This window comes from Pleurotus ostreatus (genome assembly GCF_014466165.1).
Source record: "Pleurotus ostreatus strain PC9 chromosome Unknown scaffold_1, whole genome shotgun sequence".
Taxonomy (NCBI): domain Eukaryota; kingdom Fungi; phylum Basidiomycota; class Agaricomycetes; order Agaricales; family Pleurotaceae; genus Pleurotus; species Pleurotus ostreatus.
The window spans coordinates 4105876-4128281 of NW_023503156.1; the positions used below are offsets into that span (position 1 = coordinate 4105876).

A 22406-nucleotide genomic window follows, 5' to 3' on the forward strand; every position below is an offset into this window, starting at 1 on the left:
GCAACTACTCACCATCTACACAGCGGTCGGAGATTGTCATAAAGAAGCAGATCAGTGGTACTTAGCAAAGGAGAGAGAAAGGATGAGGCATCGAGGCTCGTTAAATAGTTGTGAACCGAATGCAACAAGTGTATGGGTGTCTGATGAATGGTTGTATGTCAAGCCCGATTTCGCAAACGTCTTATACTGTAGGTTGACCAGTACAGCACAAAGTGATCGGCAGGGATTGAGTAGATCGCGAGGACTAATCGTACACGAGCTAGATTTGATCGAAAGTCTACGCCTCTATGCCGTCCAATCGACAGATATATGCTCCCTGTGATTCCTCAGTACGACACATTGGCGTTCAGAATGTCTTTAATTCAGTTACTTACTTATTGAGGATACTCAACGCGTGGACAGGCCTCAAATTGAAAGGATCCAGGTGGATGCTCACGTTGATGAAAAACAGCGCGTCGTCGTCTGTCTGCGGAACGCAACTTGACTCCGGGAAAACCCAAGAGATAAAACAGAATACTTACTGTTGATCTCTAGATGCACATCCAACGTCGTACACGGCGAGCACTTCTGCGCGTAGAAACAGTCGGACCCGACTCGAGTCTTACTACATCGTTGGGGCGACTCCGTTCATCATTTGCGCTGCTGACCCCTCATCGTCTGAGATGACAGATAGCGAAGCCATGTCGTATACAGAGAGTAGATAGTTTGCGCTCGCAACCTCGCGCAGTGAGCTCGATATATGCGCTTGGCCATAGCCGGTTTTCGCCAGAGCGTCAGAGTCGGGAGCAAGCAGGAAGTAAACGAAAATGCCAATTACAACCAAGCATAGTCACGTGTCAGCTCTGCACAGAATTCACAGGCTCACTCTATTTCTCTTCAACCTATCATCCGACTTCGGTCTGAGGCCTGAGGCCTGAGGTCCCACATTGCAAGTAACGACCAAAGTTAAACCTATTTTCCCTCAAGACTTGCACTACGCCCAACGAAACGAAACTTGACGGGACACTCTAATCGTCGCCAGGGTGTATATTGTTGTAGGGTGCTCGCCCATTTCTTGCTCTTCTGGTTTGCCGTCTTCGAAAGCGTCTACGCCGGAAGGCATGAACCATTCTCCCAAAGCCGTACTTACATAAGATTCTGGTTTTATCATGGAAGTCTAAATCAAGTTTACTCATTCAGACTATCTACTGGGGATGCAATGCGCGCTTTTATGAGGTATGTTTTCTGTTTCTGGCGAAGCAGATCTCTAGGTAATGGAGGGGCTGATTGTTTGCGAAGCACACTAATAATCTAGCTCCTTACACTCTTCAGATTTCTTACACAATACTAACCTAGCTCTCAATCTAATTACCGTTTGCCGCATAGAATTATCAACAGGGAGATTCATGTCGCTTCCTTCAGATCTCAACACTTCGTCCGGTACTTCATCTGGTGTTCCTGGACCTTACCCTGGAGTGGAGTGGAATGGAGTACCTTCTTCCCTTCCGAGCTGACAATAATATTGTACTACACCGAACTCGTACTGCTGACCCATGGACCGTATATACACGCTCAGAAAGATTGTCTGTGGGAACTCGGAAGCTAATGTCGTCCTTGGAATCCACGAGTGTAGCGACATTCTCTGAAATGACGCATAGCCCCTTGAAAAGTGGCGCGGCTTGCACTGCCATGTCCTGGGCATAACAGAACCCGTCGCGAACGCTGCCAAATGTGAAGCACAACCACCATGACTGCCACCCACCCAGAAGCCTTCTTGCTCCTGACGCTGGAGAACGCGACGGTCAGAACGCCGACGAACGTCTTGACCGGCGTGCTTGGCCTGCAGTGCGTAACCGTCACGATCGACAACGATCGGACTGCGGCGCCCGCCCACGACGTGTTTCTTGTCCTGCAGCTCAACGGCTTTGAAACGCCCATCGATCCCGCTCGGACGATAACCCACGAACGCTCAGAGAACGGCACAAGGACATATACATTCCACCGCACGGAGTTCGATAATACCCAGTTGGTGATCAGCATTACTCCACCGGAGAAGGACCAGGCTTTTGTCGAAGACTTGGAAACCTTTGAAGGGATCTTGGCGCAGTACGCCGATTTCCGGGGATATACCGCCAGTGCGACGTCAGTGAACGCTAGGCCGTCGTCGATTCCACCGCCATATAGGACGGACTACTCGGATGTTGGTACCGCAATTCCAGGCAGCCATGGGGACCTGAGGGGGCACTTGATTTTGGTGAATGAAGACAATGGAGAGGTCGTGGGGGAGTTCGATCGCCAGTTTGCTGTGAAGGAAGACCCCCAGCTCCGGGAGAAGGGCCACGAAAACGACCCCGTGTACATCGAAGTTCCAGATCAAACGCTGCAAGACGAGGACGCGAATGCGAGGGAGCTGTTCGCCCGCGCTGTTCCTCCTGATCAGGAGAATTGGATCACCAAATCGGCGACTGTCATTAGGTATGTCTACATTCTTCTTAGGCGCCTCGATCTAACCTGCCTTTGGGTGCTGTAGCCATACGATATCTGCTACAACAAATCTTCTGCTCACCACCGTCACCGCCGCCTCCAACTACTACATCAACCATTCAACACCATCCCCACATGCTTCCTCTTCCGCACTCAATCGCACCACTCCTGGTTCCGCGACTGAGCTACCACCACCGCCCCCTCGCGCTCTCGTCTTCCTGACGTCGGAGAGCACGCGCAAAGGTCTATCAACTGTCCACGCCATCACAGGCCAGGCGGTCCAAGTCAGCACCAAGACTGTCAGTGTAATAAATGATTTCGTCCGAAGAGCCGTCGGCGGCAAGCCCAAGTCGAAGGAATCCCGATTGTATACCTACGCAAACAAGAACCAGGCCACACCGTTTGGCAGTCCCATCGCAAGCCCTAGTCCCGTGCCCGCTAATACACTCCTCTCCCCCACAGCCGTCTCGCGGGACGGCAAGCCCCCTCTCCCCCCTCGTCGATCCCCCTCCCCTTCAATACCCTCTTTGAATGGGCCCCCGTTGCCCCCGCGCGGGCCATCCCCTGCAAATCAACCATTGTCAAACACAGCGAGACTCATTCTGTCTGCCGATCTCATCCTGGCGACGCTGGATCACTCGACCAGGCAGGTATTGGACACCGGCACAGAACGTTTTGGCGCCGTCATGGGCCACAAATATGGTCCTGAGGCGAAGGAGAGCTCTCTCATGTTCGCGGGGTCTGCGCGGAATGTGGCTCTGGTTTACGTTGATATGAGGGGCATCGGAAGGAAAGCGATTCTGAAGCAGGCCGGGATGCAATTCGTGAAAGCGCGTGTTCATAAATGATTTCTGTTTCGTTTGTATTGTCGGCACTGTTAGGGTCGAGTAGGGCTTCTGCAATTTGGAATGAATAATTACTGGCTTCACATCATTCTTCTGCTATAAATCTCCTTGGTTCTAGTTCGTACTTTTATTGCTCTGACCACGATGTGTTCCTTCTACCTTTGAAGTCGGGTGATGCGTTGACTGACAATGCTTGACGAGGTCGGAGGCCCTTCGAATACTTAGGAGCTCTCGTCACGATCGAGGGATTGATGGCGATCACAGTGATGCTTCGAAAGAGACTAACAATGATCAATCCTTCCATGACATTTCTCTGTCAGCACCATCCCCGGGAGTCTGCACTGCTCCTTATATATTCCCTGCAGCCTTACCTGGACGAAGACGCCTGGACGACCCAATGGTTCATGTAAATGTTTCACAAATTCTGTATCATAGGCTCCCAGTATGTAATTGTCTCGCGAGTTCCAATCCAGAGGCCAAGTGTTGGAGTCGCGCGTCAATAACGAATCCCTACAGCAGAATGAGCATTCGAACGTAAGGCATCCGTTTCCGCTTACTTTCTGATCGTACGCTTAGAGATTCGAGGTAATTAGTGCGCGCTTGTCGAAACCCGAACTGCTCACCTTGCAATTCCTCGTGCAGCTTCGCCAGCTCAACAACCCTCGTCACGATAAACTCCCCGGCTTCGAGATGCGGTTCGGGCTTTTCCAGCTCACCTTCCATATTCACACTCAGAGCGATCATCTTCATATTCGCAGTAGTCATTCCTACACGCGAGTCAGTGGCTGAGCTTATTGTGGATTGGATTCAAGCTGACCGGGATCGACGACGGTTAATGGAGTGGATTCGATCACGCTGTCGGCTTCGTACCCTGTCTCCTCTTTGAGTTCACGGATGGCTGCTTGTTCTGGTGTTTCGCCTTCGTCGACCAGCCCTTTAGTCACGGTTAGAGTAGTAATGTGCTGGGAAGGCTGATCGCACCAGCAGGAAGCTCTGTGGGCTAATCGTCAACAACCAGCAACTATTATCGTGTTGGTACGCACCAATTATGTACTTGTCAATCGGCGGTCGGTACTGCTCAATCACCACGGTGGAAAGCGGGAATGCGTTGGTTTTGGACTTGATCAAGGCGAGAATGGCCACCGCTGCTCCGGCGTGAGCGCCGCGTACGTGCAGTCAGTGTCCCGAGATCGGGATCGCGTTTCTCACCATCAACGCCAGAAGATTTACGAGTCTTGCGTTCGGCACACTCCCAGGTGCGCTTGGCGACCACGCCAAGTCAGTACCACGTAGAAGAACACGAACCACGCGCATACACACCTCTTTCCCTTCAGCATCACTCCACTTGAGCTTGTACAAGGTAACCCATCTAGCAGCTCTCATAAGCGACGGCATATTCGGAGTAAACACAAAGCAATACTTTGCCTCCGATGCAGGCAGTTCGGTTTTGGACAATATCTGGGGAGTAGAGGACATGGAGCGCGTCAATCGGCGAGTAAGATACGAAAGTCTGGAGGACATTTATGATTTACCGTGACCTCGATTGTTGTAAGGGGTCACGTTTTCTGATGAAATCTCAACTCAGCGAATGCTCGGAACTGGGAGGGAAACAGAGCGTGCCCCTGTATAAGTCTCATCACAAACCCCAAAGCGAAGTACTAAGTCTTCGTTGCTGGGCGATCCCTAGCAATCAGTCAATTGGAAGTGCTCTACCGGCGGTGCTCTCCCCATCGCCGCCAAAATGGAAACATCTGGGTAGGTATTCATTCGAAGTACAGCTGCTACGAGGGCCTGGCAGCTTCAAGTTGCAATAACATTACAATCTACATTCAAGACTTCTATCTCCATGTTCCTGCCCAAGGTACAGATAGCCGCGTCTTTAATGTCGTTCGACCACTCCTGGACGCTTTTCTTGTACATCGTCCTGTTGGGGAAAATACACGCTCAGCGGGTTGTGAGGAGCAGCAGCAGAGATTGGATAAAGGTAGCCTGGCCGACGATGAAGGTACGTCTCGGTTGAGAGAATTCGCAGTAGTTGCGCTTGGGACTCGGAGCGTAGTTCCTTTCGCGAAGGATACTCATACTGGACGAGGGCACAATCTGACGTGGGTTCAACCAGGCGGACACAAGACCGGTCGGGAACCGAGAATTTATATTCGGCGGGACTCCCCATACTCGATCCCGCACGGGGGCTCGAGGGACCGTCTGCCCATCCGATGCTCTCGTAGCTACTTGCTTCTGGGCCGCTCGAAGACACGACAGGGCTAGGTTACAAGCCGTCGAGTCCAAGTTCAGGGCGCCATTCTGAGCAAGAGTAGCCACGCACCAACCTTTCAGATCCTTGATTCTACCAAACTCATCTGACTGGGTCTCCTTCCAAAACAAGAAGTGGGCATCAGACAGAACTTGGAGGCAGCTGATGCAAGCAGGTGGTGCAGTGATTCTGCGGTCATGCAGGCGGCCGTTCGGTCTCTTCTAGTACACGCGACCTTTCACGATGGTTAATGGTGATTAAAAAAAAGACGAAAGCATTGGGCGGGCAAGCTACTCACCCTAAGTAACCGTTCGTCTTTTCTTTCTAGCTAGCTAGTCGAATCAGGCACGTTGACGGAAGTCCTTCCTCATTGACAGAGCCGTAGATTGCGGTATTCAAGCTGTCTAGGATGAGTATCCTTCCCGAGTTCTAAACACCACTAAACGGACGAGCTGTGCTGTCGGCCTGACAGGCTTTGTTCAGCCTGCGACTGCCTAAAACATGCTGAGATAAAGTATGCTTTCTCCTATGCAACAGTTTATGATGGAACTGTCGACGATTGGTCAATGGTTAAACAAAGTTGAGGGTGCGGCTACCTGGGTCAAAAAGGTGATCATCAAAATATTGGATGTCGAACATAAGTGCCCAGTAACTTCGAACCTGGCGGCCGTAGCAGTTCTACCACTCGTCGTCAGTTACTCGAAGTCAAGAAGTTGAAACAACTTCTTAATTCAATCTTTTCGGTTAGGCGCCCGCAGTATCTGGCGCTAAATACTTGTCGACGTGTAAGTGACGCGACTGACCACCAACATCCCGAATTCAAATCCACATCTCAAGGGCCAACGCAGCGGCGGCAACAGACAATGATGCTACCAATGCTTCCCTTTCTTCTTCTCAGCTTTGCTGCTATACTACATGCCAAGTCAAGCACAGGCGACTCTGTGCTCGTTGTCTTGGAGCCTAGCTTGGACCAGAGCAATTTCTCTGTGTTCTTCGATGGGCTACGAGGTGCGTAGAAAAGCCAGTACATCAGCGGTCTGGCTTCTGACTGTTTGAATCGTAGCGCGGGGTTACGAACTCACGTTTCGCGCGCCGAAGGCACTCACTCCCACAATAATCAAGGACGATGTCCCCTCCTTCTCCCATGTCATCCTTTTCGCGCCTGAAACCAAAAGTACGTGTGGTTATAGATGTGTTAGCACCATATATTCACCATATGGGACAGGCTTCGCACAAGACATCACACCACAGTCACTGGTGCAGTTACTATCGTTGAAGACCAACCTTTTGGTTGCACTCTCTCCAAAGCAGACACCGCTGAGTTCACTGGCAGCCGAGTTCTCTCTTGTGCTCCCCCCTCCCGGCACCCCCGTCATATCTCACTTCCCGGAACGCGACACTCCAGCTTCCATCTTCCCGGTAGATGTGTCTGCTTCAAACTCTATCCTTTCGTCCACGAAGGCACCTGTTTGGTACTCTGGCATTTCGCACTCGCTAGGCAATAACCCTCTCTTGGTTCCAATCTTGCGCGCACCCGTAGAGAGCTTCGCCACGGACTCATCTGACGATTCGGGTGCTCCAAGCATCGCTGATGCAGCGGAGAAAGGCGGAGAAGGGTTATGGGCCGGAGGTAACATGGGTTTGGTGACAGGCTTCCAAGCGACCACTGGGGCCAGGATTACTTGGGTTGGAGGCGTCAGCGTTTTTAGCGATGAATTCGCTAACAAGGAAGTGACAAAGTACGTGCCCATCTTATTCTCGGTACAACGCACGGTTATAACGATAACGGTAGAGGAAAAGCATCTGGTAATGCCGCGTTCTCGCAAGACATTGCTGCTTGGACATTCCAGGAGAGTCTCGTTCTACGTATTGACGAAACTACGCACCACAAGGTCAACGAATCCACTCCACTCAGCCAGTACACCACCAACGACGTAGTCGTGAGTCTCATGCTTTCGCGACATCCCCTTTATGCTGATTTCGGACAGACTTATACCGCACGCATCTCCGGCTGGGACTCCGGCAAGGCTCAGTGGTTGCCTTACTCTGGTCTCAAAGACATACAACTCGAGTTTACGATGCTGGACCCCCATATTCGTACTGCTCTGCCTCCTGTCAAGGGGTCGCCCGGAACATACTCTACGACCTTCCGTGTGCCTGACAGACACGGCGTCTTCAAATTCGTCATCGACTACAAACGCAAGGGGTCGGTGTCCCTAAATTCTTCTTCGTCCTTTCGTCCGCTGATGAACCGTCTAGTTTGACTCACTTGCAGAGCTCTACCACTGTCCCTGTTGTCCCCCCGCGACACGATGGATACCCCCGTTTTTTGAGCGCGGCCTGGCCATACTATGTCGGTGCCATCAGCACCAGCATTGGATTTATCTTGTTCTCGACGATATGGCTTGCCGGAGATGTCAGAGAAATGGAGAAAGGGAAAACATCTAAAACTGAGTAGTTGTAGTTGAGGCATGTATTGTGTTTGTTCATAGACGTTGCTCCATCTTCTACCCAAATCGTGAGCCCATTTGATTCCGTTGCAGCACGGAACCACGCAAGGAAGGGGGTGTCCGAGCGCTTATGAAAAGTAGCAACTCCGACTCAACCCGGGGGACCGCTCCACCGCCGCATCCGAATTTCGATTCCTTCAAAGACCACTGTCGTTGGCCAAGCTTTGTTCCACTCCTTTGCCTTTTCTTTTCATATCCACAATGTCGCCGCGAGATGAGCTAGAGTACCTCAAGTCCCTCGTTACCCAGCTCAACGACAAAATACACGAATTGGAGAAAAAGGCAAAGTCAGCGGTTACCGGCACTCCTCCACCCGCTCGTCAGTTGCGCACCATTCTCGTTGGACCGCCTGGCGCTGGTATGTGGTTTTGAGCCCGTGTATATCGTGTATTCATTGCAGTAATCCTTCAGGCAAGGGTACACAAGCCCCCCGGATACGAGATGAATTCTGTGTCTGCCATTTGGCAACCGGTGACATGCTTCGTGAACAAGTAGCCCAAAAAACTCCCCTCGGTGTTGAGGCAAAGAAGATCATGGATGCTGGAGGCTTGGTCTCGGATGATATCATGGTTGGGATCATTAAGGACCAGCTGGAGAATAACAAGGCTTGCAAGAATGGGTGAGTTCAACGCGAGCTCATGTGGGAATTTTAGCATCCACGGATATGCGGTCCTTGCGGCGTTCCCCCCCTCAATTTCTACGAAACCGACTGACATGCGCTGTGAGTCTAGCTTCGTCCTGGATGGCTTTCCTCGCACGGTTCCTCAGGCTCAAAAGCTCGACGGAATGCTGGAATCGCGTAAAGAAAAGCTCGACTCTGTCGTCCAGTTATTAATTGATGATCAACTCCTCATTTCGCGTATCACCGGCCGCCTGATACATCCCTCCAGCGGGCGAACCTATCACAGGGAGTTCAAGTACGTACACTGTCTTTTCAGGAAGTTGACACCTTGGCTGACCCGCATTCACTTTGCAGCCCACCGAAAAAGTCAATGGTCGACGATGTCTCTGGGGAGCCCCTCATCCAGCGTTCGGACGACAATGTCGAAACTCTCCGAAAGCGCCTCTCCGCCTTCCACAGCCAAACTGGCCCCGTGATCGAGTATTACAAGAACAAAGGTCTTTGGCACGGAATCGATGCTGCTCAATCACCAAGTGTCGTCTGGGATAACCTTCGTAAGGTATTCGCTGGGAAGCAGTAGATAGTGGTCTCTATAGAGCTTTTGTGTTTTTGTTCCTCGGCTTTCAATAGACGATCTGCCACAAATGGGGTTTCCTCGGCCTCTTGGGAGGGGGACATCCCATTTGGGGCATTTAAAATGGCGATGTTTCATAGGGGGTTGGCTCGGCTTCTCGTTCCTTGACTTTAGTGCACTGCGAGACCTTCTCCGTTCTGATCTTACACTCCGATAACGATCAAGTGTCAAGGCTCGGCCTGCGAAAGGAAGGTGTTGCCTGGTTGGATGGCTCATTCGTGTTTTGGCATGCATCGCGTAACACATTGCGTTGGAAATGATCAGGTTTCCTAGATGGTGCTCCGGTGTGCATGGCCCTAGGTAACTATATATATATGTTATCTGTGAGGCGAAACCTGGTCATCAAGTTGTTGTTCCAGATCACTTGGAATGCCTCCTTCAGACGACAAATCGAGTTCGCTGCGACGGGGGACAGCTTGCCTTTGTTGCAGGTGAGTACCCGTGAGCTACCCATTCTTGATAGGCACTGACCTGCCACGCGCTTAGAAAGAAAAAACTGGTTCGGCTCTATTTCTATATTGTCTTAGGCCATGAATCTCATTGAAAGGCCTCCCTTCATCCTTAGAAATGCGATGGCGTTCGGCCAGTGTGTAAACAATGCTCCAAGATGGGACGCGCGGACCTCTGCGAGTACGATGACAAGCGGCAGAAGAGCCGCACGCAAAAGCTCAGAGAAAAACTTCAGTTTCTTGAATGCCGGCTGCGCGAGCTAGAGAATCGACGGGACCCCTCCAACTATAGCTCAACCTCGGCCTCCAGTACTCAGCATCCAACACCCAGCTCAGAACCTTCGGGCTTCGACCATGTGGTCGTGGCCGATCCTTCCCATGCCAATCAAATCGCCGATTTCAGTGTTGCTTCTGGACTGGAACTGTCAGAGTTGACGCAGACTTCCGATCCAGCAGAACAGTGCCACATCCCTCCGAATGGCATCATCCTACCACAAGACGCCGCATTTTTCGACAACATATTAGAGGAAGTAGAGCCTGAATGGGTGAACACTAGTTTTCAGGGTGATATTGATATTTCCACCAACGCCACCGGCAGCGCGCCGCCTAATTCTCTGACTCCTGGTTTCAACGACCTTACCCTTGCGATCAACAACCTTGCTCCCTCGAATACAATCCCTCCGCAGGATCTCCCGTTTGACGTGAAAACTTCTCTGTATGTTGACCCCTTCTCTCGTACATGATTCCACGCTGACGCCAGATGTCTAGTATCAACGCGTTCTTAGCACACAGGCACCAATGTTGGTTTGATGGAGATGTCACCAAGGTTTTGACAATGTCCTTCGGGTGTTTTGAACCTGAGCCCTTCCATCCCGCCTTAGTCAATGCCATATATCTGCTCGGCTGCCATTTCTCACCGTCGTTGGGCTTGTCTACTTGGGAAGAAGCCTTTTTCAAACAGACAATATCGGATATCAACGCAGCCCTCGCGGTGTCTGAACGACTGGTAGACATCGTCCAGGCATCCTCCCTCATTAGCTCGTACCTCTACGCCAAAGGACGCAATCTTGAGGCATATGGTCATGCCTATGCAGCTTGCCGGCTAGCTATCGGGCTTGGTCTCCACCGCTTGCGCGCTACAGATATCTCTTTGGCCGTTGACGAATCTTCTTCCACTGGTGCCTCGTCTACATTCATCCAGCCACGAGAGGATCTACCATCGATACCCATCAATCCACCTGGGGATGCCGCCGAATGGAGAGAACGCGTCTCTGCATTCTGGCAGGCGTTTTCCATAGACCGGTGTTGGTCAACTGCTCTGGGGCTCCCCGTGGCACTTCCCCATGGAACGACACCCAAAGATAAGCTCATCACTCCGTGGCTGTCTCCGACAGTCATTGGAGGAGGAGGGTTTTCAGATACGACACTAGTACCTGTAGGTCGGGTTGGTTCCCTTTCTATGTCTATCACCGTACGTTAGTGTCGTGCTTTGCGCCGCTGCGGCTATCTTTATCTCATTATATGTCACGTCATATTAATTATAGCTCTTTCTTAACGCAGACCCACTTTGAGGTACGAACATCTACTATATCACTTCGGGTCAAATCAGTAGCACTATATGAGCGCGCTCATCATTTGGCCGACTGTAAGTTCCTCTCATTCCATTAACCTCCGCAGTAACCTAAACGACGCAGACCCACTAGAGCTTCGGAACGGGGAGAAGTTTCTGGCCGATCTTCAAGCCCTCACCGCATCGTTCCAAACCTTCACCTCAGCAATCCCTCCTTTCCTCGGAAAGGAACCCTGTCGGACCCATCATCCTCTGGTGGATGTTGAGCTCCTCTTCGTTCACACATTGATTCACGTCACTTCGATTTACATCGCCAAAACACACACCCCGCTACCAGCAAGAAAGAAACAGGCAATCCTTAGTGCAATCAACACGAGCGGTTTCCTGATTGAAGCACTCAGTGATGGTGACTATGAATTTCTTGACCCATTCATCAGTGTACGTTCCACTTCCTCCAGTGATTCTGCGTCCCGTTAATCACCTATATCTAAATACAGGTGTGTTGGTATCAGCTCGCAAAAGTCCTCCGTGCCGAGATATCCGATGAGACTACACACTCACCGATGCTAAACACGCTCATCCAAGCTTTGAAGAAGCTCGGTCATCATTTTCCCGTTGCTGGTGGGTACTCGCCGTTCTGAACTTCCGAGATCGATCAAACTTATCCCGGGCGTCGTGTTGAATCACAGGAGACTATTTACGCAAGATTGAACCTCAATGATGCTCGGGGTGCGGTCTCTCTGGGTACGATCAAATCCAGCCTTCCACTGGCGCTCTCAGCGAGGGAGCGCTATCTAATCGAAGGGGTTTAATGAACGATCGCGAAGTGACGCGTGCGCGTCGCGCGACCCAATCCGACGGACCATTTACCTCCCCTTCAATATGTGTAGATGGCCGCCCATTGTCACATCGCTTCGACCACGAAGATCCGTGTAGCCGTCGGGCGAAGTGTTACGGTGGTGGCTGAGGACCATTTTGAGGCCAATCGCGCTCAGGAAATCATTCTTATATATGTTCAAAACCCTTTCCCCGCATTCTCCCCACAAGTTGGTACCCTTCAATGTCAAAAGCTTGCTCGGTCCGCACATCCGCGCGATTTCCAACCACCCACTCAGGTATTCGGTTGTATGTTGGAGTTGATGATCAGCCCTGCTAGCAATAATATTGACGTGTTGTTGATCTGACCGTCGGACATCAGGCTTTTTGACTGCTTCGCTTCTTTCCGTTGGCCAAAATCAGTGATTGGTTCGTGACTCGCCATGGAAAAGATGTTCCTTAGGCCCGATGTCAAGTTCCTCTGGTGGTGCGGCGATAAATAGGGACCAGCTGCAGCACTCAGCGTCAACAGCCTAGTCAGCGCATGCGGTCCGGGTTCCACGGGTCAATGTCGCTGAGAAATCACCGGGTGAGCCTAATTCTAATGTCCACCATGGTATCACGAAGAAAGTTCGAAAACGTTGAACGTTCGACCACGTTCGAATCGCCTATGTCGCTAACCCTCTTTCCGAACACAGCAACTCCGGACCACCAATCCGTGGACCTCGGCAACCATAGATTCAGCGATTCCTGTGCTAGGCGTACTTGTCCCATACTGTTCCCAAGCAAACACGTTCGCCTCGCGTACCAATAGATGAGTGGTGTAGTGTTCGAGGCCCTCTAGCGTAGTAAGCAGGTATGACTTAGCCTGAACTTAGCAGCGGTCTCGGTATCATCTGACACTACATCTGACATCGCAAGTGCTAGTACTGGCACACGGGGTGGCACCAAACTACTCTTCCTCGTCCCCAATGCGGCACAGAACTCACTCGATGCAAGAAGCACACCAATCGCGGTTACCAGGGACGGTCGATGCGTTCACATCTGTGCACATGGTAGTGATTCCACGTACGCCGAAGTAGGAGTGATATGATTGGCAGCGACATCGGGACAGGGTCTCACACAGGGTCGTGGTACGCCTAGGTTCTTTGCTTAGAGTAATGGCAATTCAACAATGGACGATAAGCAAGAGAAGGTGCTGCGGGTCCTTCCAATCAGTACATCAAGAAACAGGCGGTCAGTTGACCAGCATGAGGCAACCATAGGTCGGATTCAGTAGAACTTCGCTCCTCCTTTATCAGAGTTAGTGAGATGTTATCATGCAATAAGTTGGGGTCCTAGCGTGATGCGTGACGTTGTTTTCTTGAATAGACATAGAAGTGCCCTAAATTCTGAATAGGAGTGGTCTACGTAGATATATATACCGGTAGAACGCTGAGATAAGTGGCTGGTAGGCAAGACCAGCACTCGCGGGGGTTGGCACACCGCGATTGGTTGTTTTATCCACTACTTAGTCTTCGGAGGCTGTTGATCACAGGTTGCATCAACGGCGTAAAAATTTAGCACGCCGAGATACTCTGCAAACACGATGTCCGAAGCGGTTACTTCATTCCGATATGTCCTCAGCTGCGTAGGGCCGACGCCTTGCTCGTGAGACCGCTTGATGTGGAGTACGGTGTAGTGTCGGTCCCAGTGACATTCTAAGAACTCGAGAGGAGCTACCAGGCCAAGGAAAAGACCCGGAAGTGGAGTGCCAGCACACCGACGAGGCATGGACGTGACTGGGGTATCGGACTGTTCCTGCGGTGGTCTGTGCTTTACTCTCAAGGAGCTCGCCAGCAAGTCGACCGGTGGTGCTGACGCCATTCTATTCAGTCAGATATCAACTCAAACGGTGATTACATCGAAGTAGATTAAGGTACTCACTCGGAGAGCAGGTGATAGCGATGTGCGGACGGAGGTGAAGATCTGCTTCTTGACCCATCGCTGTAGTCGACGCAGTGTTCAAATTACACATGAGGTGCTTCCACCTTCTAGTCATCGTAGTGTTATCGTCTCTAGAGGCCTTGTACTTGGCCTAAGCGACAGCACACCCACCCAGTAACGTCCCGAAACCCGAGTCAGAGGCAAAATTCAAATCACTGTGAAGTCCCTCTACGTTTATTGCGGGGTAAGACCGTAAGCTTGCCACTTCGTTTTGGTATAGTGCCAAGTTGTCGTGGGCGTCGTCGGGGACCGTGGCATTGGTTGACCTGAGCGCAGGGCCTCCTTTGGAATTGGGTGTGGTTCAGACGTCAAGGTGCCTCGCTTGCAGGTGAAATCCATATCACCATTGGCCAACGTTGGTTGATGTGCAGCCAGTTAGAAGGCTTCCCACAAGTATGGCGGACTGACTTCTAGTTTTCTTGGTAGTCTTTTGCCTATTGACGTCGCCGGCGACCGTGGTATTCCATCGATAACCTGCCGTAACTTGAAAAACTATCGGTCGACCGTCTGGTCGCAGCGGTATCCCGTCGGCAGACGTCTATTGCTATGGCCTGAATCAATGCAATGCGACCAAAAAAATTTCGAGCAGTAATAGTCGTACCACGACCTCAGTGCTCAGCGTCAGCAAGTTAGCACCGTTCAAGTTGGTCTTTGACTCGGAGAAAATAGACACTCACCGTATGTGACACTCGTCCACCGTCGATGTCAAGTCCAAGTTGCCAGAGAGTTGCCAACCACCCACCTTCACCAAGGGTTAGGGAAAGTATCATAGAGCGTGACAGTGACAACGGGGTGCCAGGACCCCGAAGAACCGCCACTAGTAGTCAAACCGCCCAGTCGGCTTTCAAGATCATCAAAGCGTCATACCAATAATTCGATAATTCACAAGCCGTGTATCCGTATCGTCAGAGATATTAAAAATATCTTGGGGCATCGGTGTGGTCTTGGTAAAATGCCAGCGCGCCGCGATACGTCGTGATAAGGAATGCGCACGAACGTTGTGGCGATGTTTATCTCGCCCTCCTCGGGAACTGCGGGTCAATTCGTTTGTCGCGTCGCACGCCCGTCACGATGCCCAAAAATTTGGCGTTTGGCTTCTGCATATCCAGAGGGCCGCTGTGATGTTCCTTCAGGCGCAGAATGACCCGAGCTGGTCGCAGCAGTAGCGGAAATAAGAGATTTGCAGAATATCTTATCAGATTTAACACCGCCCACCGTACAATAGGAAATGCAGTGGTTTATCATGCAATTACAGAGTAAAAATGAACTTTCGGTAGAAAGTTCAGAGGAAAGTGAGGAGTGGGACTTTTGTTGGTGGTAAATCGCAATTTGTGACGCAACTGAAGCGTCACCGCCTTGGTCGAATTAGGCTCAGGGAAGCGAGCGTTACCATAAGCGGTAATTTAGCGGTTTGACAACCAGGGATATTAATATCGGTTTCAGATCCAAAATGCAATATATAAAATCTGAGTTGTAGGGTTTTCATCCTGGTTCCTGTCACGCCCTGGCCAGTGCCCTTTGCTCGCTCATCCCCTTCTTCTTCTCCTACCATCACCATCTCCTCCTCCCCGCCGCCATCGACGACGACGACGCCGACGGCCCTTCGTGGATCCCTCCTGAAACTCGCCATCAGCGCACCCTGAGGCACAGCGTGCACCGGAGTTCACCTTCCTGGGCCTAGTCGAGACTCGAGACTTTTCTTCGTGTTGCACTTGGGGTCTAAACAGTTTTGATCACAGGTGAGTTTCTAGGCTGCCTGATTGTGTTTCTGGGCCTCGCCCCAAGATGCATACGCCCTATTTTTATAGATTACTGACAATCTTCCCTCTTGACCTCTTATTTAACGATAGCACTCTAGTCGAACTGGTATCGACGTCGGCCGGGCTATTGGACGTCGTACACACTACTATGATAGCCACTATGTCTGCCACCACTCATATCAGAATGTCTCCGACGCCGGGTCGTCCATTTTCTTTGGCCTCGAACTCTGCGGGGGCCCCGCTTCCCCTTATCCCTCGTCGCTCTGCCATCCGCTCGAATAGTACACCTGCATCTGCACAGGGCTCTCCGCCTAACGCCACGCCCATTAAAGTTGTTGTTGAAGGGCCCTCGCCAAGCAAGGAATATCCAAAAAATTCCTTCAACACTAATTTCCCTACTGCTTCGACCGCCGCGAGCGGTATCACTCCTCCTGTGAGAAGGAGGGTCGTACCCTCACGATCAGTTCCCACCCTATGTCCACCGGAACATTCGACTCCCACTCCTGCTGTCTCCCTTGCGAATGTCAACAATCATCCACCATTACTGGACACCGGCGACGATGCTACACCTCGTGCTTCGACGTCAAAACCACTCACTTATCAACCTGGAGTTTCGCTTCGTCTCAATCTCGACTCGCTAAAGAACAGAAGTCTATCCGAATCGCGCATTGATGGCTTATCCGGGGAGGACTCATTCGAAATCCCACCAGCCGTAGAAGCCCAATTGATTCGCAAGAAGTCTGGCCAACTAGTGAAATCTTCGTTGAAGAGGTCAAAGTCTTCAGATCGTGCTAGTCTGTCGGTGATGATGTTTGCCGGCCCCAGCAAAAGCGAGCCCACCACGCCCAAGGCTGTTCACTTTGACGCGAAATTAGAGCATGTTAAGCTCTTTCTCGCCCAACAGAAGCCTTTGGCAGTTTCCCGCGACGGCAGTCCCACAGATGATACGAGTGGCACTGAAAGCGACTTCCCGTCTTTCATCTTCGGGAGCGCCGACGAGCGTAACGCTCGACGAAATTTGACGATGAAAGTCACCAACATGCCGATCATCATCAACACCGTTCACGACGTTGCCTTGGAGGAGTTGAAGCTTTCGTCGGACATGACCAGCATCGAAGGGCGCGTCCGTCTAAAGAATATCGCTTATCACAAACAACTGGGAGTTCGATTTACTTTTGACGCATGGCAAACAACGAGCGAAGTCTTCGGTAAATATTCCGAACCAATCAACAAGAACTTCGACCGTTTCACATTTTCCATTCGTCTCAATGATTTGCTCGCGCGTATCGACGGCAAGACATTGCTCTTGGCGTTGAGATATACGGTTGATGGGCAGGAAACATGGGACAATAACAGCTGCCAGAACTACCAAGCCATCTTTAGTACGAAAAGACAGCCAAAGAATCGACCCGATGACTCGAGTTCTGCTAGCGACGCCGCTGATCTGAAGGTTAGACTTGAGAAGGTAGTGCGGGGGCGAGAGGCAGGCCCGGCTACGCCAACTCCTCGAGTTTCGCGGCAGCCTGGCTCACGATCTAACTCGAGCTCAAGCTCATCAGACAGTGACAAGCCCCTCGAGTTCAAGACAAATGGGTCTTTAGCTTCTCGCTATGACTTGGGCTCGTCACTTCGTGCACCATGGAAATCGCCTGTGCCAGCGTATACCCCTCCCCCGCAGCATTCTCGTACTCGATCACACCCGTCCACGTCTCCATCACAAACCAGCATACCATGGCCAAGTAAAATTGTCACTACTCCCACTACGCAATACAATAAAAGCAAGGCTGAGCTGGGGTCCCCTCGAGACTTGTCCAACGACGACCACTTCCGCTTGGTGGGAACCCGTTTACACACTTCACCGGAGTCGGAAAACATCCCTTTTCCTGTTATGAAACCTCCGGTGGCGAAAGAGCAACGGGCGTCGAGGAATCATCAACGCGGGGGCTACTTTGATGTAGGAGCAAACTTTGAAACTGGAGTGCGGAAGACACCGCCTGGGTCGCCGAAGTCAACCGCAGTGGATAGTGTTTCGGGACTGGCGAGCCCAAGGTCGATATCCTTCCCACCCTCAGATGGTTCCCTCCTTCCTCGTCCGCTTTTCTCTACACCAACCGCTTTGGATTTGACACCACGCCAAGGTCTGTTCGCTCTAGAGACAGGCGGGGATAGCGAAAGCTCAACACCAACCTTCATCCCGTCTTCAGAATCTTCGAGATCTTCAACCCCGTCCCCTACCGATTTCGCTTTCACATCACTCGTTGATGGCTTCGTTGATCAATTACCTCCGGCCAACGCGCCGGTTGATTACCGCCAGTTGATTGACAAGTGAGTGTACTTCAGTCAGCAACTGCAAGTTCCGTTACTTATTTCATCTCTTGTTAAGATTCTGCTTCTATACTGGAACCGACACTCTTCCATTACGCCCATCCAGCGCATCCAGCGTTGACGATTTCTTTTCATCACAATCCCCCCGCCTGCAAGGATCCGCTCATAAATTTAGCTCTCCGCCGTTGACGGCGCGGTCGAATAGCGATGATATGATTGTTTGCCGGAGTGGGTCAGCCACGCCTGTCGACCGCAGGACTTCACCGCTTGGGTCTCGGTCTCCAACGCCGATCGCAGCCTAATGAAAGGCACTCACGGCAATTGCATTTCTGGTGCTGGATCTGACTCCTCCTTCCCATACTCGCCATTCACCAACGCCTCGTTTGCACTCCCACTCCCACTGCTCCACACGTTAACTATCGCATATCCATGATTAGGAACGGGGATGTATCAGCGTGCCTGACTCGCCGCGCTCTTGCAAACCCCATTTTGATTATTGTTATTTCGAATGCATCACTCATGTATTGTACGATAGGTCCCGTCGCGTATCTCCCACTATCTACCCACCATCCCCTAAACGCCCTTATCCTACCATCGCTGCCTACATTTCTACTCGCATACACCTTTGTATTCTTGTTTGCATGCCATACATGGTCGCCCCTTCTTCATTAGGTTGGAGGGCTACCATTGTAACGGGTCTTTATTCTTTATTACGATAATTTTTGATTTCACGTCTCCTACGTCTCCTACGTCGCCACTCTGTACATCTGTAGTTTTATTCACGATTCCACACACAAACGGATATTAGATACCAGTTGATTACGAAGTAATTTTAGATCATCTCCAGTTCCTGCATCATTGAATACAGATACAGATAACGATCCGAATACAGAGCGATAAATAAATATCAGTAGCGTCCACGGCGACCACCCCACCGGCCATGCCTCGACCCACCGCCACCTCTTCCCCAGTTAGATTCGTCACCCCCACCGCCACCCCCATACAGGCTCTCCTGGGGAGGCATCGGGCGCTCGGTCTTCACTATTGAATTGTCGCCACCAAAGCCCGGGATGGTGTATCCCTCTTCTCCACCATCACCGCGCCCACCATCACCATCATTCGCACCGTCTTCACCTTTACCCCACCATCCTTGACCAAAGCTGAACCCAGGAACCATGGTATCCTCATCGTCATCCTGGCCTGCCGTATCGTTCATCTCTGGTGGTTTCTGACCATCAGCAGAGAATACTGATGACGTATCCCCCGGTCGTTCGCGAGACCAGAAACGAGTTGTGTGGTCGTTAGATGCGCTGACGAGGAGGTGGCCTAGAGGGTGGTAGGCTAACGACCAAACATTGGAGTCGTGTGCTTCAGAGAGCGTGGCGCGTGGCTGGGATTGTAAATTTGGATTGTTGAGGTTGGGGGAGTCTGGGGTGGATACGTCCCAATGGACCATCGAGCCCTCGGATCCTCCTGAGACGAGGATTGGGTGGACTGGATGCCAAGCGACCGCTGGTTTATATTTATAAAATAGTTAGATGTATGGATTGAGCGGCAACGATTGACTGGTGACGCACAGCAAACCTCCTTCTTGTGACCCTTGAGGACACTGTATTCTTTCATTGCACGAATATCAAATACACGGACAGTCTGATCTCTTGAAGCACTTGCGACTTGATCACCGTTTGGCGACCATGCAACGGCTTGCACAGTGTTCTTATGGGGATGTCTGGGAATGCGTTTGGGATCAACGCCATAGACAGAAACAATGAGACGGGCTTACAACGAGGATAGCACTGTTCCCGTCCGGGGATCCCAGAATTTGATGGTGTTGTCCTTTGAACCGGAAACAAGGAGTCCTTTGGTTGGATGCCATTGGACGCACTTAACGTCCCAGCCGTGTCCCGTGAGCGTGCTTTCCTCTCTGCTCTCTTCGAAAGCCCAAATCTTGATGGTAGAGTCATCGCTAGCCGTGGCAAACCGTCGATCGTCTGGACTGAAGCTCAAGCCTCGTATGGGTTCCCTCGAGCGCGACCCCTGCCAGGCGGTCAGGTTGTTCATATTGGGCTCGAAGTATTTGATGACGCCGCTCTTGTCCGTGGATGCGAGGTAAGCACCGGAATGGGTGAACTGCATAGCACATATCCCGGTATCATGCGCCTGTAAGATGGTCTCAAAGTTGAAGGTCAAACCGTTCCATAGCGTGAATTCTCCACTCGTCGATCCGGTCAGCACGCGCCGCGCTTCGGGCGTCCACTATGGGATACATTCAGACCAATTGAGGGAGAGAAGGAGTACCGACGGACCGTGACGACGTTCACAGGGTATCTGATTTTGTTAGTGGAAGTGTGCACAAATTTGGTGCACAAGGAGGTGGACGCGTTCTCCGGGTACGCTTTGGGAGGTAATAACTGAAGTTCCCTTGGTTTAGTTGGGTATTGGAATCATGTATATTTGTCGTACATCTATGATATACGAAGGACTAGGCCTCATATACGGTGTGTACGTAGAAGCGGGTCGATGTTTTCGAAGCTAGAATGCACCTAGAGTGAGTGCTGGTGACTGCGTCGAATGAAGGAAGCGTACCAGCGACCAGCGACCCATCCCACTATTGTAGTCTACAGTCCGGCGCGGTTTCGTCTTCTTGATGGGTTTGCCGTCAATCATTTGCCTCGAATTTATTAGTTCTTGTTCGGTAATTTTCATTTCATCGAGGGGGGGCGGTTGCGGCTCGGACATGTACTTTTTGGGTGTCCATTCGACATGGGGGACGTTGAGTTGCCTTGGAACCGCGGCAGGAGGAAGCAGAACAGGGAGGGGCGCCATGGTCGTCAATGAATGAGTTTCTCTATTGAATCAAGTCCTTAGTGCAGTTAATTCCCACAGTCAGTACTAGTGCTACTTTAAGCTTTAGGCTTTAGTTCTAGAGCATTTCCCACGGTCAGTAATACAATGTCTACCTTAAATCTGCCCTCCACCACCTTGGGGCCAATCCACGTCTCGAAGAAAAAGAAAACAGAAAGTAACGGAAATACTTGGGATCAGTTACTGACTTGCATTCAGAGCTCACGGGTTCCTTGTTACGCTTCTTGGAAATCACCAGGTATATATACCTCCTGCGCACTTGCGCGAATGCAATCCTTCGAAGTCAAACCTAGTCTAGCAGGGTGGTCAGAGACGTTAAGGAAGTCGCGCTATCCATTCTGGAATCTGGATGCTACTACTTCACGCGTCGCGCCGACGGCCTGAGCCATCTGGCCTTATCGATCGCCGATTTCAGGACCACGGCTCAAAGCCTCGCTTTCTACGGTGCTCGATGCCTATCCACGTTGGGCTGGACGTCTACAAGAGTTGACCATTCATTAATATTCATTCCGACAGCGTTCATCGTCGTCGGTATGGGCGACTCTCCGTCATCTATGGGACCGAGAAGGGTCCGGGCGTAGGATACACAACGGCCACGTCCCCCAGATCGGTTTCTTCTTTCATACCAGGAGGGACTGGCGACCAGAGGGGTGGGTGCTGGGACGTGACGGATCTACCAATCCCCGAGCTGGTTCCAACTACACCGCTAGCTCTACATAACGGAAGGTCCTCGACAGCCTGCGTGCCATCGTATGTGGGTCGGTCGCCATCGGTGCGAGGATGGCTCATCCCCTCGCAGACGCCTATTCTTTGACGGAATTTATGCGAGGCTGGGCAGCCGTATCGCTCAGCCATGTCCCCTAGGGTTATGCCGATGCTCTCTCCCCTGTTTGATCCCTCGCTACTGGATGCTGCGGCAGCAGGAGACATCGACAGCCCAGTGGTGGATGATTCCATCATTGAACAATCTCAGTTGCTTCCTAGCATAGATATGACTGGCTCCAATTGGGCGAAGGATGCCTGCCTACCATGCAACCTGGTCAGCGATTGTAATCGAGAAGCGAAAGGAGAGAGCGCATGGGGATAGACATGACCAGCAGGATGTTGAATATATAAAATGCTAAAGTTACAATCGTTAGCTATCTGAGTGTTATCATTGGGTATGGGAGTAGACTGCCAAAAGGAGACTGGTTTCGCTCGAGCTATAGCTATGCAACTCGCAAACTTGCAATCGGTAGAATTAGACGGGAGGGTATACTCGGAATTGCTCCTGTAGAATGTGTCAACTTATATATTGCTTTGTCCAC

The 22406-nt window shown here is 51.3% G+C and overlaps 9 protein-coding genes across 9 annotated transcripts; 5 read left to right on the forward strand and 4 right to left on the reverse strand.

The window, feature by feature from the left end:
* Nucleotides 1-1726: 1726 nt before the first annotated feature.
* On the forward strand, nucleotides 1727-3311 carry PC9H_001507 (uncharacterized protein; the record flags this gene model as incomplete). The annotated part of the gene is made up of 2 exons (XM_036771157.1): nucleotides 1727-2454; nucleotides 2510-3311. 2 exons carry the CDS (start codon nucleotides 1727-1729, stop codon nucleotides 3309-3311), a joined length of 1530 nt encoding a protein of 509 aa, XP_036637002.1.
* A 426-nt stretch (nucleotides 3312-3737) lies between these two features.
* Nucleotides 3738-4784, reverse strand: PC9H_001508 (uncharacterized protein; the record flags this gene model as incomplete). Its single annotated transcript, XM_036771158.1, has 8 exons — nucleotides 3738-3818; nucleotides 3866-3879; nucleotides 3932-4075; nucleotides 4126-4242; nucleotides 4290-4301; nucleotides 4352-4453; nucleotides 4479-4569; nucleotides 4629-4784. The coding sequence occupies 8 exons, from the start codon at nucleotides 4782-4784 to the stop codon at nucleotides 3738-3740; spliced, it is 717 nt and encodes a 238-aa protein (XP_036637003.1).
* A 1318-nt stretch (nucleotides 4785-6102) lies between these two features.
* On the forward strand, nucleotides 6103-8020 carry WBP1 (oligosaccharyl transferase glycoprotein complex, beta subunit; the record flags this gene model as incomplete). Its single annotated transcript, XM_036771159.1, has 8 exons — nucleotides 6103-6249; nucleotides 6311-6347; nucleotides 6400-6570; nucleotides 6626-6736; nucleotides 6788-7301; nucleotides 7355-7502; nucleotides 7551-7768; nucleotides 7822-8020. 8 exons carry the CDS (start codon nucleotides 6103-6105, stop codon nucleotides 8018-8020), a joined length of 1545 nt encoding a protein of 514 aa, XP_036637004.1.
* A 253-nt stretch (nucleotides 8021-8273) lies between these two features.
* ADK1 (adenylate kinase) lies at nucleotides 8274-9274 on the forward strand (the record flags this gene model as incomplete). The annotated part of the gene is made up of 4 exons (XM_036771160.1): nucleotides 8274-8430; nucleotides 8484-8691; nucleotides 8804-8989; nucleotides 9049-9274. 4 exons carry the CDS (start codon nucleotides 8274-8276, stop codon nucleotides 9272-9274), a joined length of 777 nt encoding a protein of 258 aa, XP_036637005.1.
* A 661-nt stretch (nucleotides 9275-9935) lies between these two features.
* PC9H_001511 (uncharacterized protein) lies at nucleotides 9936-11988 on the forward strand (the record flags this gene model as incomplete). Its single annotated transcript, XM_036771161.1, has 5 exons — nucleotides 9936-10492; nucleotides 10546-11248; nucleotides 11338-11422; nucleotides 11472-11785; nucleotides 11845-11988. 5 exons carry the CDS (start codon nucleotides 9936-9938, stop codon nucleotides 11986-11988), a joined length of 1803 nt encoding a protein of 600 aa, XP_036637006.1.
* A 1559-nt stretch (nucleotides 11989-13547) lies between these two features.
* On the reverse strand, nucleotides 13548-15779 carry PC9H_001512 (uncharacterized protein; the record flags this gene model as incomplete). Its single annotated transcript, XM_036771162.1, has 8 exons — nucleotides 13548-13629; nucleotides 13674-13822; nucleotides 13926-14030; nucleotides 14066-14149; nucleotides 14541-14687; nucleotides 14827-14891; nucleotides 15017-15092; nucleotides 15540-15779. 8 exons carry the CDS (start codon nucleotides 15777-15779, stop codon nucleotides 13548-13550), a joined length of 948 nt encoding a protein of 315 aa, XP_036637007.1.
* A 290-nt stretch (nucleotides 15780-16069) lies between these two features.
* PC9H_001513 (uncharacterized protein) lies at nucleotides 16070-18536 on the forward strand (the record flags this gene model as incomplete). The annotated part of the gene is made up of 2 exons (XM_036771163.1): nucleotides 16070-18234; nucleotides 18293-18536. The coding sequence occupies 2 exons, from the start codon at nucleotides 16070-16072 to the stop codon at nucleotides 18534-18536; spliced, it is 2409 nt and encodes an 802-aa protein (XP_036637008.1).
* Nucleotides 18537-19141: 605 nt separating this feature from the next.
* PFS2 (pre-mRNA cleavage and polyadenylation factor (CPF) complex subunit) lies at nucleotides 19142-21060 on the reverse strand (the record flags this gene model as incomplete). Its single annotated transcript, XM_036771164.1, has 6 exons — nucleotides 19142-19746; nucleotides 19812-19963; nucleotides 20018-20490; nucleotides 20541-20645; nucleotides 20698-20766; nucleotides 20821-21060. The coding sequence occupies 6 exons, from the start codon at nucleotides 21058-21060 to the stop codon at nucleotides 19142-19144; spliced, it is 1644 nt and encodes a 547-aa protein (XP_036637009.1).
* Nucleotides 21061-21651: 591 nt separating this feature from the next.
* On the reverse strand, nucleotides 21652-22029 carry PC9H_001515 (uncharacterized protein; the record flags this gene model as incomplete). Its single annotated transcript, XM_036771165.1, has 1 exon — nucleotides 21652-22029. One exon carries the CDS (start codon nucleotides 22027-22029, stop codon nucleotides 21652-21654), a length of 378 nt encoding a protein of 125 aa, XP_036637010.1.
* Nucleotides 22030-22406: the final 377 nt, after the last annotated feature.